General features: G+C 40.2%; 1 protein-coding gene across 5 annotated transcripts in view; it reads left to right on the forward strand.

Moving 5' to 3' along the window:
* Positions 1–17,500, forward strand: part of LMO4 (LIM domain only 4) — a 42,764-nt gene that overhangs the window by 11,941 nt on the left and 13,323 nt on the right. The window contains exon 5 of one of the 5 annotated variants that reach the window (XM_054721257.1): positions 5,769–8,680. The exons of 3 other annotated variants lie outside the window; for them this stretch is intronic. In XM_054721257.1, the coding sequence (XP_054577232.1) occupies positions 5,769–5,786 (18 nt within the window). In that variant the 3' untranslated portion in view covers positions 5,787–8,680. Of the gene's footprint in view, positions 1–4,607; positions 5,415–5,768; positions 8,681–17,500 lie in introns of those variants that run through there. One more of the 5 variants, XM_008157784.3, reaches the window with a different exon arrangement.

A 17,500-nucleotide genomic window follows, 5' to 3' on the forward strand; every position in this document is an offset into this window, starting at 1 on the left:
TAGAGCAAGTTGGGAGGATCCAACGTTTTTTGAACTGAGCAATGGAGTTTTCCTGGGTGCTTGTATTTTTGCATGCCCTTTTAAAGAAATGTAGACTACTCAGCCATACAGGGTTCAGAAATAGGAGAGCTGATTACATTGTGAATCTCTTCTAGTTAGAAAAAATCCTGACTTCGTTTGTAGCTTTGCTGATGTAGGACTGTCACATGCAGGGTTGAACAAAGCATAAAACTTCCATATAACCAGCTTTTTATCCCATTTGATAATTTTGATATTCAGAAGCACAATGGATGTGAATAGGTTATTGTGGGAGGAAAACTTAGAACATTATGGTAGGAAAGGGAATTGTCTTTGTCAGGAAAGAGTGATTTCGGTATTGGTAATAGCAATCCGGACACAGGTGCTTTAGAAAAGCAGTTTTACAAACCATTCTGTAATTCCAAAGGAGAGCATTTTTGTTGATTGGTAGTCCCGTAAAATTTGAATGAGCTATGACTTTTAAAACAAAGTTCTAGCTCTTTGCAGTCACTTTGGGCCACTGATAGCTCCATTAAAGATTATGTATCTCAATTCTTGATCTGCAACTGGAAAGTTTTTGGACCAGTGTTAGACATGAGGAAATTATACAAGTGCACAAGTCATGTGGTATTAGAAGGCACTTCAGAGGGAAAATTAGTGATCAACAGTTGTTCAGCACCCCCAGTACTGGATAGTTTTAGATCTATTTTAATCTCCTTAATAAGTCCTATAGCTATGCAAGTGAGTGCATTTTGATAACTGCTGTGCCTAATTTGTAACAATTACTGTCAACCTTCAGTTAAGAGACTGTTCATTCCACACTGGCCCAGAAAAGAGTGAAATGTATGACTCGTGTGCATAATTTTATTCACATCATATTTCATACTGATTATGTATTGATGACATTGATTCATTTACTCTTTACAGCGCCACTTGCATGGATATTAAATCTTATTGACCACAGATGAATTTTAATTTCAGATTGGTGATAGATTTTTCCATCAGCTCTGATAGTATGTTTGACTTTTTCATCATTAACCCAGGCAATCACACAGCACTGAGTTATTGCATTGAAACAAAAAGTGCACACTTCACTTGGTAATTCTTTATGGATTTACAATAGGAACTTCATTAATGTCTGTTGTAAGGATCACACAAAAAAACAACATTTATCTGCACATAGGAATTTAGCAAGCTTCAAAAGTTTCGGAAAAAAATATTAAGCTGCTTTGTCTTCTGTAATACATTTTGTTTCAGTGCTTCGTGTGGGGAAAATGACTAATGTTTGTAAACTTTTAACAATTTAAAATCACACTACCATATTTTTAATGCTCTTATTTATCGTTTTCCCTTACTCAAGTTTAATGGGATAATTTTAAATGTATTTTTCATTTCTTTATAACTACATGTTAATTACATCATAATACATGTACTTTATTTAATTTACTAACAAGGGGAAGCTACACCGAAGACCATTTTAAGAATAGAAGTCAAATATTTTATTGCAAATTAACCAGTCACCATTGATGAGGCATTTCAAGCTGCTGTACATATAAATACATACAGATTTTCATGGTTTGAATTGTAATGAAATGAATCTACAGGGTAGAGTTGCGAACAATGAATGGGTCGCATAAATATGTAGAGATCCCCATTTCAATTTGGAGGCAGAGACATTTGTAGTTAGTTATACTTGGTAGCTCAGAGAAAAACGAGCTAGGAATAAAATGTTTGATCACTTTCCCACCCCTTCCAATATAAAAACTTAGTTTCCCCCAAAATTCTTTTTTTAAATGTTTTTGCTGGTTTTATACCATTTCTTTCCTGACTTAGCAAAGTATAAAAAATGATTGTTACAGCTCAGCAACGTGCATGGTGAGAATTGAAGGATGTGGAGACAAGGTGGGAAATGTAGCCAAACTGTGGGGCACTGAGGATGCAGGCAGTGGCTGTGTTAGCTAGGGACCAAGTGCAGAGGACATGTAAGAAATATGAGCAGGGTCTCAGTACCATCCTTCTGAGTATAAGGAGATATAAATTTAGAGTTCTTAGGGAGGAAACAGAGCAACACTGAAAAAAGAAATCTGGTTTTACGTGTTAATAAAATTGCATGGATTGTGCCTTTCATCTAAGTGTTCTGGTTTTTTTTTTTTTTTTTTTTTTTATAACTTTTCCCGGGTGGTGGTGAGAGGTAGGGTGTTCATTTTGGAATACAAAATATACTAGGCAGTGAATAAGAACCTACCAGTGTATATTTTCTTAATGTTGGAAGCCAAAAGAGACAGGTGGCCTTCAAAAATTAATAGCTCTTAAAAGGCATAAGGAAATATAACTTAAGGATATGTTTTTGTCAGATGTTGGTGAGAAGCTATGTTTTTGGGGGGTTGGGGGGGAGTGATGTTAATTAAGAACATTTCCCTGTTGGTATAAATGTCTCACCCTTGGTGCTCAACTCACCATGAGCACAGTCAATTCACAAGGTAGTTTTTGTAAATAAAGGATTTGGGCAAGCTGAACGTGGTCCAGAGAGATATTAATGAGAGGGCAAGGGGGAAGAGGTAATGAAAACACTTCCTGGTGGAACAGAAACTGCTTTCTGGATCTGGAGAACGCTTTAAAATTATTTTCCCAAAAGCCTCCAGTGTTCCTTTTCTGGGGGAGCTGAGATGGGGAGAAATGACAAGTAGCTCCATTTTATTTTCTTCTCTCTCATTCTCCATATTTTTGGTAGGGAAAATTGGACATTAATTTTGGCTGGTTTCCTTCTATTTGTAGAACTCATTATCTTTTTTGTGCATGATGCATAATAAGTATACACAAGCATCCTCTGCCTTAAAGGTAATGAGTTGATTTTTTGTACATTTCTTCTTTTAAAGGCAGCTAATTGTATGGAAAGTATAGACCCCATCATCTGGTCCCTTTAAACTTTTATTCCCCTGAAATTTGTTCCCATTGTCTGGGGTGTGCAGTTTAGTTCTTGTTCTGCATCATTGGCTTTTGTATGTTCTGAGAAAAACAATAACATTCAGCTTTTAAGTCATACCATCTCTTGACTGAAGTCTCAGACCACTGGTGCTCAAGGACCCTACAACGTGAAAGCCGATATTCAAAGGAGGCTCCGCTCTCTTTAGGAGAATATTGCCTTCTATCTAGAGAGTTATGTACATACCATCAGAAGTTTGTTTTTAAAATAAATTTTTGCCTACTGTGGAATTTTTAATTTTTTTTAAAAATAAATTTTTGCCTACTGTGGAATTTTTTCTTCCTCTCAAGAGTGATGGTTCCACCTAGAATTCTCTGCTTTTCAGTAGCATAAGAGATCATCACACCGCGTTAGTTGGAGGGAAATGTAGCGCGTGTCCTAGTTTACATATCACTGCACAGTTCCCTTGCAGTCGCATAATTGGTGTAGTGTGTGTGTCCATCGTAGAGGGCATTTGATGCTCATTTATTAAATATGCTCGCTGGCCGCTGCTGCATCTTTGTTCTGGACAGACAAATTACCTTGCTCACACTGAGCTTCCACTCTGGGGAATTAAGCCTCCACCACTTTAATTAGCTTGGAAGTGGGGGGTTGCAGCTCCTAATAGACTTCAGGCTTTTAGTAAGTTAGGGAAAGGGTGGAACGAGAACTTCCTGGAAGCTCAAAATGTCATTTAAAAACCATAAAAATCTAATATTATTTCATTTTGGTAATTGCAAACGGATTATATTTGACGACTGTGGATTACCAGTTCTAACTTAGACTTTAAAATTAGACTTGCATTGAACTACATTCTTTAACTGATCATAAATCATTAACACATTACATGTGTTTGATTTACATATTCAGATTATTTTACGTAGTGTCAAGTGGCAACAGATAGGAAATACTAGATGTAAAGTATCTGTTTATATGTACCTATGTGTGTATGTGTACAGATAGACACATAAACACCTGCACACACATACTCATGCAGGTAACATACCTACATGTCAAGAAGGACATAGGTGAGTAGGTGACATGTGGGAATAATCGGAATAGTCATGGTAACTGCCAATATTTGCTTAGGTTTTATTAAGTGCCAGGCACTGTTGAAAATGCTCCATATATATATATATTATGTAATCCTTATGACAGCCATGTTATCCCCACTTTAAAGATGAGGAAACTGAGGCACAGACAGGTCGAGTAACTTGCCAAAGGTTATACAGTTGAGCATATTAACCCAAAACTTCCTGGGGAGGGACATGGCTCCGAGTGTGCCTTTGAATATGACTACGAGGCAAGATGTTATAATTCATTCCTTACAGAAAGAAACTTGCTTTTCGCAGAGTTAAGCAATTCATTGTAGAACTTTACTCCAGAAACTTTCCGAAAGTCCATTTATTGTCTCATTTTCTCTGCTAGTAAAACTGCAGAAAATGTTATGCTTTAGTTCTTCACTGTCGGAGTAAGTAGCGCAGAAAGCCTCCATCCAGTCACAGTTGGAAAGTAATCTAATAAAAGAAGATGAGTGAATGTAGAGAAGACAAAAGCAGCCATGTTTGAGTTTAATATCTCTCAAATGTAGCACGTTAGCTAAGATGCCCGTTTTTATTTCTTGCAGGTCTGCTAAAAGGTCAGAGTAATGCAGAATGCGTGCCTTCATCTCAGATTTTGTTCATCACAGGTGGATCCCATGTGTCTTCAGTAGACAAGTCACCTTTGTAGCTAGCACCAGTGCCAGCTCCATGCCATTGCACCTTCTTTAGTCTTGATTGCCCTTCCTGCATTTATTGGTGTATTAAAATGACTGAATATGAACATTAAGGACTCCATGAACCTGGGCTAATGGGAGACTGTAGAGAAAATGAAAAAAGATCCACCAGAGGACATTTGGGGGGGCGGGGGGAGGGAGCTGGGGAGGAGGGAAATGACTAATGAAGCTAATTAAAAGAAGCATTCAAATCTGCTTTCTACCCTCATTAACAATTAGCAGGGCACTGGCCAGAGTTTGTACCCTGTGTTTTACCTTAACAACATTCTATTTGCTCTTTGTATATTTAAGTGTTGTAAGGAAATGTGTTTCAATCAAAACTGAACATGGGATAAAGAGATGTGGCTTTTGTGATATTCTATCACAAACACTTTTATTGTATCTCTGTAAAATACAATGTATGTATGCATGTAAGTGTTTTCGTCCTAATGTTGCTACTCCCATGGCGAAGAAAAAGAACAAAAAATGGAAAAAAAAAATTGGAAAAAAAAACAAAAAAAACAGGCTCATAGCAGCTACTGTGTAGAAATTTCCCCCTACTTCTAATTTGCTGAATGAAGAAAAAAAAAATCTTTTATTTGTGATATTTTCAGAGACATTTGCTCTAGTATGGTGTATTTAAATAATAAAAACTTAAAAGAAAAAATATTCGATGGAGTTTGGGCTTAAACACTGCTTTTTCTCTTCTGTGCTTTGGGAAAAGGTAGGGTGTTTTTTTTTTTTATTTGATACCAAGTTCACTTTAAATTTCAGGAGTTGTGAGAGGTGGTGTGTATATTTATTTAGCTCTGGGCCAATAAGGTATTCTTCAAATTACTCATAACCATGCCATTTTTGGCAGGGGTACAAAGCAATGTTTCTGACGGAGTCCTTCTTATAAGTTCAGAATATTCTGTTAACAGCACTTCATTACACTTCTCCAATATCACAGTGAATCTTTTGTGTTTATATATAAATATTTGTTTGATTCTTCAGCTATTTTCGCTTACTCTTTTTTTTTTTTCTCCGTAGGAAAGCCTTGGGTATTGATGAAAAACATGTTAGCGAATGTGGCACAACTATCTTGTTCTCTTAGCAAGTTTATAGCATTGGCGGAAACAGCATGCCAACCCATACCTGTACCTGTGCTGAGGGTCTCTTAGTTCTTAGGGACCCCGTGGTCTTCACAGTTTCGTGCAGTGGGTGAAGCAGCCGTCTCCTGGTGTGCTTCTAGACTCCTGTGGTCTGCTGTGTGCTCTGTTTATTTTGTTTAGCTCGTACACTCCTCTGTAGGCTCTGCCTTTCCCTATGTTTGGAGGAGGGTTTGGAATTCATTTAATAGAAGTCTCGAGATGTTCGGTTGCTAGTTCTAGGCGGTAGATTATCCCCCAGCCACGGCCTCTGCAGTGCCTGCAGAGGTGCCCTGAGGAGAGCGCGTGTGGGCCAGAGACGACTCCGTGGGTCCGTGGCCAGGGCTGGAAGGAGGAAAACCAAAGAGCCAGGCTTGCAAATATGTGAGCAAATCTCAACCACAACTTCCGCCTGTCACAGGTTAATAAAGCCAGGTGTTTAACGCTACCTTTAATTTCCTTTCTAAAAATGGCGATTGTTTTATTTTCTCCTGTTCCAGAAGAGCTCCCGAGGCCCTCTCTGGAGAATAGGAATAGGTTCGCTCTAGAGAGAGACCGGGCTTTGGCACAGCTCGACGAGCAGTCAGCTTCGCTTCCCTGCGCGGTCTGTGCTTACTGCCTGCCTTCAGGTTCCAGGCCAGGAGGAAAAACCACTTGCTCAAACTGCACTCTTCTTGGAGGAGAATTTAAAGGCAGAGAGTAAAAGTGAATAGTTTATTAGCGCTTAAGACAAAAATAAAATGAACAAAATCACATAAATAATATCCATTTGAGTTAGATCCTTGGGGAATTTCTAGGAACTAGTTCTGGCTCTTACATTATTTTTCTTTTAAGATACGGTAAGGGAACTTGGACTCTTCAGGATAGAAAAGGGGAAATGTTAATAAGAATGCAAGCATCTGCTCTATTCTTTTTGGCATAAGCACTCATGTCCCATATAGGGTAGAAATTCAAAGGAGGTAGTTAATAACTTTAGTAAGTAATACAGTGTGGCATTTAGTGATGTGGAGGGCTAAGGTTATTAAAGACTTTAAATGAACTATTATACGGCTGGTTCCTCAAGCACTGCTGCGTATTTAATAACGAGCTTCTAAAAGCATTTCTTAAGTTGCAGACCTATAAGATTACAAATGTCACTCATGTTAGTATAATCCACATGCAAGTGATGAAGTCTTCTCTTTGATGTGCTAAATTGGAGAAGGACTAATGGAGCTATGAATATACAATAGGACATATTTAAGTAGTAGTCTTGCTTTAGGTAAAACACTTTCTTGAAACCAGAGGCATTTCAAACAATAAAACCCAGCTCTAATGGGGATGCTCTGTGGATAGAAAGCCACTAAAAACACTCAGGTTTATTCTGATGTGAGCAGTGATTATGTTCCTCCCCCAACCCCAACATAGCTTAGAGAGAAAAAAACCCCACCAGCTTGTTCACCTTTCATTATTGCATTTGTGATGTTAGTGAGATGTACTCTGTTCTTTTGAAAGGCCTTATTTAATATTACCCATGTCACAGAGCAAGATGGCCCCCCGTCCCTACAAGCAAGTGCAATTAAAAATAAAAGCAAATGTAACTGAGCCCTGCTGTACTGATTAAAAAAATGTTTATGGTACGTATACATGTCCCAATTATGCAAACTGCCACTCTTGCTAATGAAACAGTTTTGTACAAAGATTCTCCTTTGAAAGGGTTGGGTGTTTTTACCTGCCTTGTTACATTTACACACCCCAAAAGGCAGGAGGGCCTTGAGAGAAGCCTTTCCAACCCAAACCGTCTGCCACAAGAAACTATTTCCAGCTCTTCATGATTCATGAGGAAGTAGTTTAACACAGACCGTAGTGTCTTAGAAAATACAGACTGAGAAAACTCCAAAGTTTCTCATTTATTAATGAGAAAACACCAAAAAGAAGCCTGTGAAATTGTCATCCTTTCAATATTAACTTTAATTTCTTTTGCCCTCATTAACACTGATATTTGAAACAACTAATCATCTAAAATGAAGCTTTTAAATGTCAATATAGTAAGATTCTAATGTGCACCATGTTTATGTAAAATACTTCTCAGAGCTAATAAGTTCTATAACAGTGAATCTCAGAGCTATAGATCATGTAGCCTAAATAACTATTTAGGTCAAAAAGTGATTTTCCCAATGACTCCTTCACCGGGGAATTCCATCCCAGGTGCTTGAGCACTTATGACTCAGGTTGAGAGGCCATTGGAAACAGACTATTTACAAGTTGATGTGACTTCTTGCATTGTTACTAACACTCACCTATTGTCAGTCCAGCCAAGTCACAGAAATGCTTATTGCAGTTAAAGAGCAATTTGTTTCCATGAAACTGCAATTAAAGTATTACTGAGCAGCCATTTTAGATTGGCAATGCTCTGAACGCATGTTAAACAGCCAGCACCTCCCACTTGCCGAGCCTGCGATCTGACTCGCAGCAAAGTGGGACGCATTCACCCACGTTGGGTACCTAGTTAAGAGGCATTTGCAGCCCTCTGTTCCCATCATGAACATGCTGAGAGCAATGGCAAGTCAGGGCTGATTTTTGGAAGGTGAACTTGCAACTTACCTCCAGTGACTACTATTTGCAGTTGCACGAGAAGTGAGAAGTACTTTATGCTGACGGATATGTGCATGTCTCCTAGAGGGAACGTTTTCGAGTTCAGATTGATTCTGCGGAGAATGGACTGCAACTCGGAGGCTTTGAGCCAGTCGTGCTGCAGGTCCTGACATGTTACAGCTGTGTAAACAGGGCCATTCTGTCTCCTAAATCACAACTAATAAAGCATAGGATGAAAATCAATTGATTCTGTTATAAGTTCCTTGGATGACACTGGAAAGTTGTTTAATGACTCTCTGTTGGAGTGGACAAGCCTGGGTTGAGCCACTGAAATACCCATTTTAATTGTCTCTCTCCCCTCAGAAACAGGGCAGGGCAGCCTTTCCTGCAGATTAGCCTCATGGCCACCAGATCAAAACCTTCTGGGCAAAGAAAGGGTCTGAACTGAATTCCTCCTGCACATCTGAAGTTCAGGATTTGTTCAGTGAGAAAGGTGAAGTGCAAAGGTTTTATTGAAAATGCAAAACATTGGTGTAAGATCCTGAGAGAGGAAAGGATTGCAGAGGTGGTGTTTTAAAATGCAATTAGCACTGAATTCTAACCAGCTCGGAAACAATCATTAGCTCAGAGAACAGGAGGCATTTCACCTTCCTTCTGCCTAGAGAGTCCCCTACCTGGATCAAAAGGTTTACATCCTCGACTTCCTCAGAAACAATCTTCATGAACAGTGCATCTCTTTGTAGGCTTTCTGCTGTGTTGTTTTAGCTGTAATTTTTTAAAAGAGGAAAACGTTAAAAGAGTTTCTTCCTAAATTAATATTTCAATTTCTGTGAATTGAGTATTTTTGGGAACTGTAAAGAGAAAACCTGAAGACAAACTGAATTTACAAGTGAAGATTAATTCTAAAAACTGGAAAGGAAATTGCTTGTTTTGGCTGCAGTTGTAAATCTTTTTCTTTATTTAAATAAGGTTTGGCGGAGGTGGGTGTGTCTTAAATTCTGCATATCTCTTTAAGGCCTTTGATTCAATTTCTATTATCAGTCATAGGACTTACACTTTCCATAAAAGCCTTACATCTTCGAATACAGTGTTTAGTATAATAACTTTATCTGGGAATTTTATAATGCTTTGTAAATGTATTTACATGTGAACATTTACAATTAAGAAGTTCTTACACATGTTTTCTCACATTAATCCTCTTAATTACTATTATTGCCTCAGTTTTACAGATGAGGTCACTAAAGTTCAGAGAGCTGACTTAGTAAGCAGGGCCAGAACTAGAGTGAGGTTAATGGGTACTCTGTGGGTGCAAAATGCAAGGGGATACCAAAAACTCAGTAATCAAGATGTTTTAAGATGACATTTTTAAAAATAACACAATCAATGCAAAAACATCCATGATGTACGAAATTTACAATTTAAGTCAAGGCAGGATCTGTCTTACTTTCCTTATGGCCCAGGTTCCAACATGGCTGGGCACTGTTATTAGGGCCCGCAGTGCCAGAACTGCTATTTGAACCCTGGCGTTTGGGGCATTTCCGTAGACTTGCCTTATAAATTGTTAGACTGCAACAATGATATACTTTATTCCATGAGCTGTAACTTGGTTTTTTCTTCCCTTAAAAAACTAATTATTGCATTTTATCTTTATCCAAGCTGGAATGCCAACTCCTTCAGACTGCCTGCCTATCTTAGCCTTGCTCTATAAGAAATTCCTTTTGACAATTCTCAACTACTTCATCATGAGTAATTAAATATAACTGATAATGACTCTTCCCACAAGTTGTTGCTGAGGAAAAAGAGCAAGACTTTAGTAACCATATTAGTTCAGAAAGCAAAATGGATAAATATATCCCATACAAAGTAGTAAATGGTGTGTTTAAAATATTTGAATGACTTGTGGATTTGAGTCTGTAGATAATTGTGGTGAATTTGAGTCTATAAAAGTAACACATACTTTTATAAGTATAAGCGAAGTAATATACACACACAACTTTAAAGAAAAATGTTTACATGTTCTAGTGTGTGAAAAGCAGACATACCACAAAATAACGAATATTCATGTTTGCTGTTTTAAGACGGGAGAGCACAGAAATGTTCAAATGGAACAGATTATACCTTTAATTACATCCAAACATGATTCTGAGCTGATATTCAACATTTTGTTGGCTGTACTTCCCATTTTCCCATTAATTGCTGGAGTCCAAAAAGATACCAAATTTGTAAATAAATTGCTATCACACGCCATTGAATCCAAGCTGCCTTTATTACAAAGAGAAAAATAGTTAAGGAAACATTTCTACTCAATTGGATAAAACACTGTTGTAGTAATGTTGATGTAAAGGTTAAGCAAAAAATGACTTTTTCTTGGCTTATATTCTTGACCACAGTGGATTTGGTGCCAAAGTACTGGTTATCAAAGCCTTTAATGTCTGTGTGTTACTTCATGGAATATCTCAGCCCAATGACTCTTTGCAGTCTATCTTTTAATCTTTTATTCCGCTATGTGCAAAATGAGACTTAAGTTAGCCAATAATATATTTTTTCTGGTCTGAAGATTATATTACCCTTCTCATTGGATATCAATGGTTATACATATACAGTATTCTCTTTAGGTTGTGTGGACCTGGAAAATATGCATAGATCTATCTATACCCTATGGATTCAAAACTATAAGAGTATTGATTACAATGAAGGAGATCATGTGTATTTGTTATGTGTATAATGTGACCTCAGCTCATAAAATCAGTAAGTTAAGTCCGGTACATCCCTGAGAGGTAGGCAGGATTTGTACCAGGTAGTGAGGCTGCCAGACCCAGGAGCTCAACCTCTTGGTTATACTACTCTATAGTATGACCAAAAACCACCATTCATTCCAGTTTTTCAGCAGATGCCATCCATAGCCAGAGCTGCATAACCAGTTCAAGCAGCTGCCTGAATAGTGTTTATCAGGATTTTTATTTTTACTTTTTGGTGAGGGTGTAGAGTGGGAATAGATGTTTATGGAATTTAGAATAAATAAAATACTTTCTCTTAAAATTCTAAGCTATGGAGCTATTTCTATCATGAGAACAAGGGAGTAGGGAGAATGGAAGGAACAACTGCCTAAATGAATTGCTCTTCTAGGAAGGATTAAAGGGCTGGAGTCTCTTGTTGAGATTGTTGGGCTCCCCAAACACCCTGCCCACACACCCCATCTACATGGTTTTGTTTGTCTTATTTCACTCCTGTCAACAAGACCCTTTGCCCTAACGACACAGGATGCTGTTACGGTGTGTGGTAAAACTCAAGCTATGCTTTTGTGGACTGCAAGGCTGTGACATCAGGAGGTTTCAGACATTAGCAGTGTTGGCAGTTTTTAAAAGTTGATATGATACAGCCTTTGGTGACACTTCACAGGTGTGTCAGGGAGAACTGAGGTGAAAGGAAAATTGCAACAGAGAAAAAGCAGACTCCAATGTTCTTGATGAAGCTTGGGGTACCACGGTGGAAACATTGCCTCTGGCTTGTTAAAGCTACAGCACTGGAAATCTAACCCTTCTGTTCTCTGAGAGTGGAGTGGAGGCACCAGGGCTGCATGGGTGCAATTCACAAAACTACATCAGGTACCTTATGCTGTAAAAAAAAAGTGAGGTTTTTGTTTGTTTGTTTTCTAACCCTCTTTAGTCAAACATTATAACCTTAGAGAAGGAGAGAATATTTTGGCTGACTTTGGAGCTCTGGAAAGGCAGTTTGTGCTGTGGGCGCGGTGAAGGTATAGCTCTGCGTTGTATTTTATATATTTTGGTCCAGAATTTGATACTCGACTAGTCCACCCAAAGATTCTGCCTCTGGAATGCCCTTGTTTTGCATGCAGATGGCAGGTTAATGAACTCATTACCGTGCATTTTATCCTGCTCTGGACAGATTTGTGACATTATTTTTTCAAAATAAAAGAGGGTTCTGCCCTAGCCAGTTTGGCTTAGTGGATAGTGTTGGCCTGTGGACTGAAGTGTCCCAGGTTCAATCCCAGTCAAGGGCATGTACCTCGGTTGCAGGCTCGATCCCTGGCCCTGGTTGGGGAGTGTGTGGGGGGGTGTCACTCCCCTTCCTTCCCACTCTCACTAAAAAGTCAAGGGAAAAATATCCTCGGGAGGATTAACAACAACAAAACAAAACAGGGTTAGACAGTTGGTTGGGCCTGATGAGAATTGGGGGACTAAGTTAAATATTTTCCAAAACACTACTAACCTGCTCAGGGTTGCTGCTTAGATGTTCTATAAAACTACCCCTACTCTCTCCATTTCCCCCCAAAAGGTACTTTGATTTCCCTGCATTCTTAAAGATTTTTAGAACTGTGTGCCTTCCCGAAGGTGTGTGGTCCAATTCCATCCCAAGACTAGGTGATTTGGGGCTTTCTTTCTGATTCCTTGGGCATCTCTGGGCATCTTGTCTATCCATGTACCTTTTTAGCTCAGGTGTTCGCACCAAACAAGGGAGAGATAGCACTCACTTTTGCCGTCAGGGAAATGCTATGCGAATTAATTATGGCTTATTTACCTTGTATTCTGTGCTCTGTACTTTTGAGGATGAAGGCACCCTTGCCTCTCCACTCCTTCCCCTTTTACTTTAAAGCATGTAATAAAGCACATATTACACTGTAATATTAAGTAAGTACCAACCTGGGAGTCAGGAAACACTGAATTTAATTCTAGTCCTGAACGGAAGAAGTCAAATGGAATCTGGTTAAATTTGTCTTTCCATGTGAATGTTAGCCATTGGCTAATCATTTAATTTCACTACCTCCTTTTGCCTATCTTTTAAATAGGAATTTACTAATAACAACTATATTTGCCAATACATTCAGTGTATTCATTAGAAGGTAAAAAGGGCTTTAAATTTTCAAGATGGTACTCTTTCAGAGGGTAAACACTGAAACAATAGAAAGTATAGTAACCTCTCATTTACAGATGAGTTATAAGGTCTTAAACTTACTTTGAAAATTATGATAGCTAACTCTTGCCTGTCTCTAATGGAGGGGAGTGATGATGTAGATTAACCCCAAACAATGGATAACATCATTTATTTTTGGTTTAGAATGTAATATGTAATTTTTTTCATTTTGTGAAAAGTCTATTTTTTTTTTTAGCAGGTTTAGGTTCACAACAAAATTGAGAGGAAGGTACAGAGATTTCCCATATACCCCTACCCCCACACATTTATGGTCTCCCCATTATTAAATGTATCCCCAAAGTTTTTTTATAACTGATGAACCTACACTGACAGAACATAATCACCTAGAGTCCATAATTTTCATTAGAGTTCACTCTTGGTGTTGTACTTTCCATGGATTTGGACAAATGCATAATGGCATGTATCCATTATTATGATATCATGCAGATGATTTTCATCGCCCTAAAAATCCTCTATGCTCTCTGAACTTACCCCTCCCCCACCCCACAAACCGTGGCAACCACCAATCTTTTTACTGTTTCCATAGTTTTGCCTTTTCCAGAATGTTATATGGTTGGAATCATGTAGCCTTTTCAGATTGACTTCTTTCACTTAGTAATATGCATTTAAGGTTCTGCTATGTCTTTTTCATGGCTTCATAGCTCATTTCTTTTTAACACTAAATAATATTCCATTGTCTGGATGTACCACAGTTTATCCATTCACCCACTGAAGGACATCTTAGTTGCTTCCCAGTTTTGGCAATTACGAGTAAAGCTGCACTAATCACCCTTCTGCGGGTTTTTGTGTGGATATAAATTTTCAATGATGTACTTTTCAGGAGCAAGGTGATAATGCTTTTATTAGGTAAAATTTTCAATTCCATAAACTCAGACCACATGCTGGTAGAAGGTAGCTCAGAAAAGACATGAACATTTATTTATTTTATTTTTTAACTTCTTAATTTTTTTTTTTTTTATTGATTTCAGAGAGGAAGGGAGAGGGACAGAGAGATAGAAACATCAATGATGAGAGAGACTCATTGATTGGCTGCCTCCTTCATGTGCCCTACTGGGGATCAAGCCCGCAACCTGGGCATGTGCCCTTGACTGCAATTGAACTCTGGATTCTTCAGTCCACAGGCCAACATTCTATTCACTGAGCCAAACCTGCTAGGGTGCACATTTATTAAATAACTAGAGGCCCAGTGCATGAAATTCGTGCATGGGGGTGTGTGTCCCTCAGCCCAGCCTGCACCCTCTCCAATCTGGGACCCCTCGAGGGATGTCCGACTGCCCGTTTAGGCCCAATTCCAGTAGGATCATGCCTAAACGGGCAGTTGGACATCCCTCTCACAATCCAGGACTGCTGGCTCCCAACTGCCCGCCTGCCTGCCTTCCTGATTGCCCCTAACTGCTTCTGCCTGCTAGCCTGATCACCCCCTAACCACTCCCCTGCCAGCCTGATTGATGCCTAACTGCTCCCCTGCCAGCCTGATTGCCCCTAACTGCCCTCCCCTGCAGGCCTGGGTCTCCCCCATCTGCCCTTCCCTGCAGGCCTGGTCGCCCCCAATTGCCCTTCCCTGCAGGCCCAGTCGCCCCAACTGCCCTCCCCTGCCAGCCTGATTGCCCCTAACTGCCCTCCCTTGCAGGCCTGGGTCCCTCCCAACTGCCCTCTCCTGCTGGCCATCTTGTGGAGGCCATCTTGTGTCCACATGGGGGCAGCCATCTTTGACCACAATGGGGCAGCCATATTGTATGTTGGAGTGACAGTCAATTTTCATATTATTCTTTTATTAGATAGGATGATGCTGACCATACATTTTTTCTTGTTATCCCCAGTATACAACTTTGAGGCAGATATTACTATTCCTACATTTGCAGTCAAGGTATCAGGGACTTAAGAGAGGTGCTCAAGGCCACACAGCTAGAGTTATTTGAAAAAGGTGACTCTGACTCCAGTGCCCATGGCCTCCTGTAGGGGAAAGCATATTAGGATTAAAGCTTTCTCACAGCTAATCCCTGGTTGGCTAGTCTACCATCAGATAATGGAGCTGATACTATACATTTAAAACCATAGCACACTGTAACCATCCTATCTAATAAAGAGGGAATATGCTAATTGACCATCGTGCCCTCACAAAGATGGTGGTGCCCACAGCCAATAAGGAAGGAATATGCTAATTGACTGCCATGCCCTCAAAGATGGCAGTGTCCACAGCCACAAGATGGTGGCTCCCAGGCCCCTCAGCCCCACCGGGTGGCAGGCGCACAGCACGGCTGGGCCTGCCCCTAGGTGGGCCCAGCTGCTCCACGCGCCTGCCTCTGGAGTCCCCCAGTCCCCTCAGCCCCCTAGCCGCCCAGGGCCAGCCCGAGGGACGACCAAATGACTGAACAAGCAGGCTGCGTGGGGTGGCCAGGCCGGCAGGGGAGTTAGTGAGGGACAACCAAATGACTGAACAAGCAGGCTGCGTGGGGCAACCAGGCTGGCAGGGGGTTTAGTGAGGGACAACCAAATGACTGAACAAGCAGGCTGAGTGGAGCAACCAGGCCGGCAGGGGGGGCAGTTAGGGGGGCGACCAGGCCGGCGGGGGAGGGGGGGCAGTTAGGGGCTATCAGGCCAGCACACAGAGGCAGTGAGGGGCAATCAGCCCAGCAGTGGGGGGGGGGGGGGCAGTTAGGGGCAACCAGGCAGGTGAGTGATTAGGAGCCAGTGGTCCAGGATTGTGAGAGGGTGCAGACTGGGCTGAGGGGACCAGGCCTCTAGTTAATTTCATGCACCAGGCCTCTAGTTAAACATGTTTGATTACCTTTGGAAGGAGACATTGATCCAGGTATTGTTTACATAGGAAAATAGTTGTAGTGCTCTCTTGACTATGCACTTTCCTTTGAAAGGATAATAACATTTATTTCCATTTCATGGTTCTTCAAGGAAGGACAAGGAATTATCTGTTGTTATTTGTCTAGTAATTGAATTAGAGCTGTTATTGAGCTCAGCACTTTAGTTGTAATACCTCATTTAATTCTCACAAAAAACCTATAAAGTCATTTTATGAATCCATTTTACACATGTGGAAGCTGAGACTTAGGTTGGCAACTTGCCCTGTATATTAGGTACATGGTAAAGCTGACAGTTGTTGCAGCCGGGTCCGTCTGAAATATGCTGTCATGGGCCGGGTACGGTACCTTGTTTAACTTTCGTGATCTCCCCATCAAGGAAGGTGGCATTGCTGCCCTGTTACAGATGAGGAAGTAGGGGTTCTGAGTCTGCATGGTGTGCTGAGGACACACAGGTCTGCCTGGCTTGAAAGCCTGTGTGTGACCCAGAATGGTGTTACCTCTGCAGTGTAGCTCACCTCTGTTGAACCTCTGTTGTTCATTTATAGAATAGACTGCAGGAAATGTCTACAATTGGACAGTTTGTGTCTTTAGAGCATTTTATTTTCTTCATCATAGAGATTTATCAAATCTCATTAGCTTCTGCTAAAATAATGTGAGCTGAGCTCTGGGTTGGTTAGCATATTTCTTTACGTTTTCTAAAAATGGCCACAATTGTGAGTCACTCTCATTTATCAAAGGAGGCTCACTATATCTGCAGCATTTATTTATTTATTTTTTTCTATTTTCTATGAGGCAAACCTTCGGCTGGGACATTAATTTCATTTGACCCACTTTACTCCGTGTTGCTTTGGACAAGTACACGTCTCTTCTGAATTAGCAGGGAGGCAAGGTGAAGATTATGGATAGTTGCAAACTAGGTCTTCAAGTCTTACTCAAACTCTAGATTCTGGTATAGTGGTCTTTAACCAATGGGCTCATTGTGAGTTCAACAGTTATGTAACTCATTAGCTCTTCCTCTGAAGCTAGTGCTGCCTCCTCTGTGGAGCTTTCTTGGGTTTCCCAATGCCTTTCAAGATTCCTCTACTGGACTGAAACCATCTGTTTTCAAACAGAGAGCTCCTGGAAGACAAAAATGCGTCTTATTTGTTTCTGCATCCCTGCTGTATGGTAACCGGACAGAGTGCCTAGCATCAGTGAATCATTGTGGAATGACTGAACAAACAAGTGAATGAATGAAGGAATGAGTGAATGAAGGAATGAATGAAAAAACTACCTGCAGGTTTCTGGGTTG

Source organism: Eptesicus fuscus, chromosome 9 (genome assembly GCF_027574615.1).
Source record: "Eptesicus fuscus isolate TK198812 chromosome 9, DD_ASM_mEF_20220401, whole genome shotgun sequence".
NCBI lineage: Eukaryota > Metazoa > Chordata > Mammalia > Chiroptera > Vespertilionidae > Eptesicus > Eptesicus fuscus.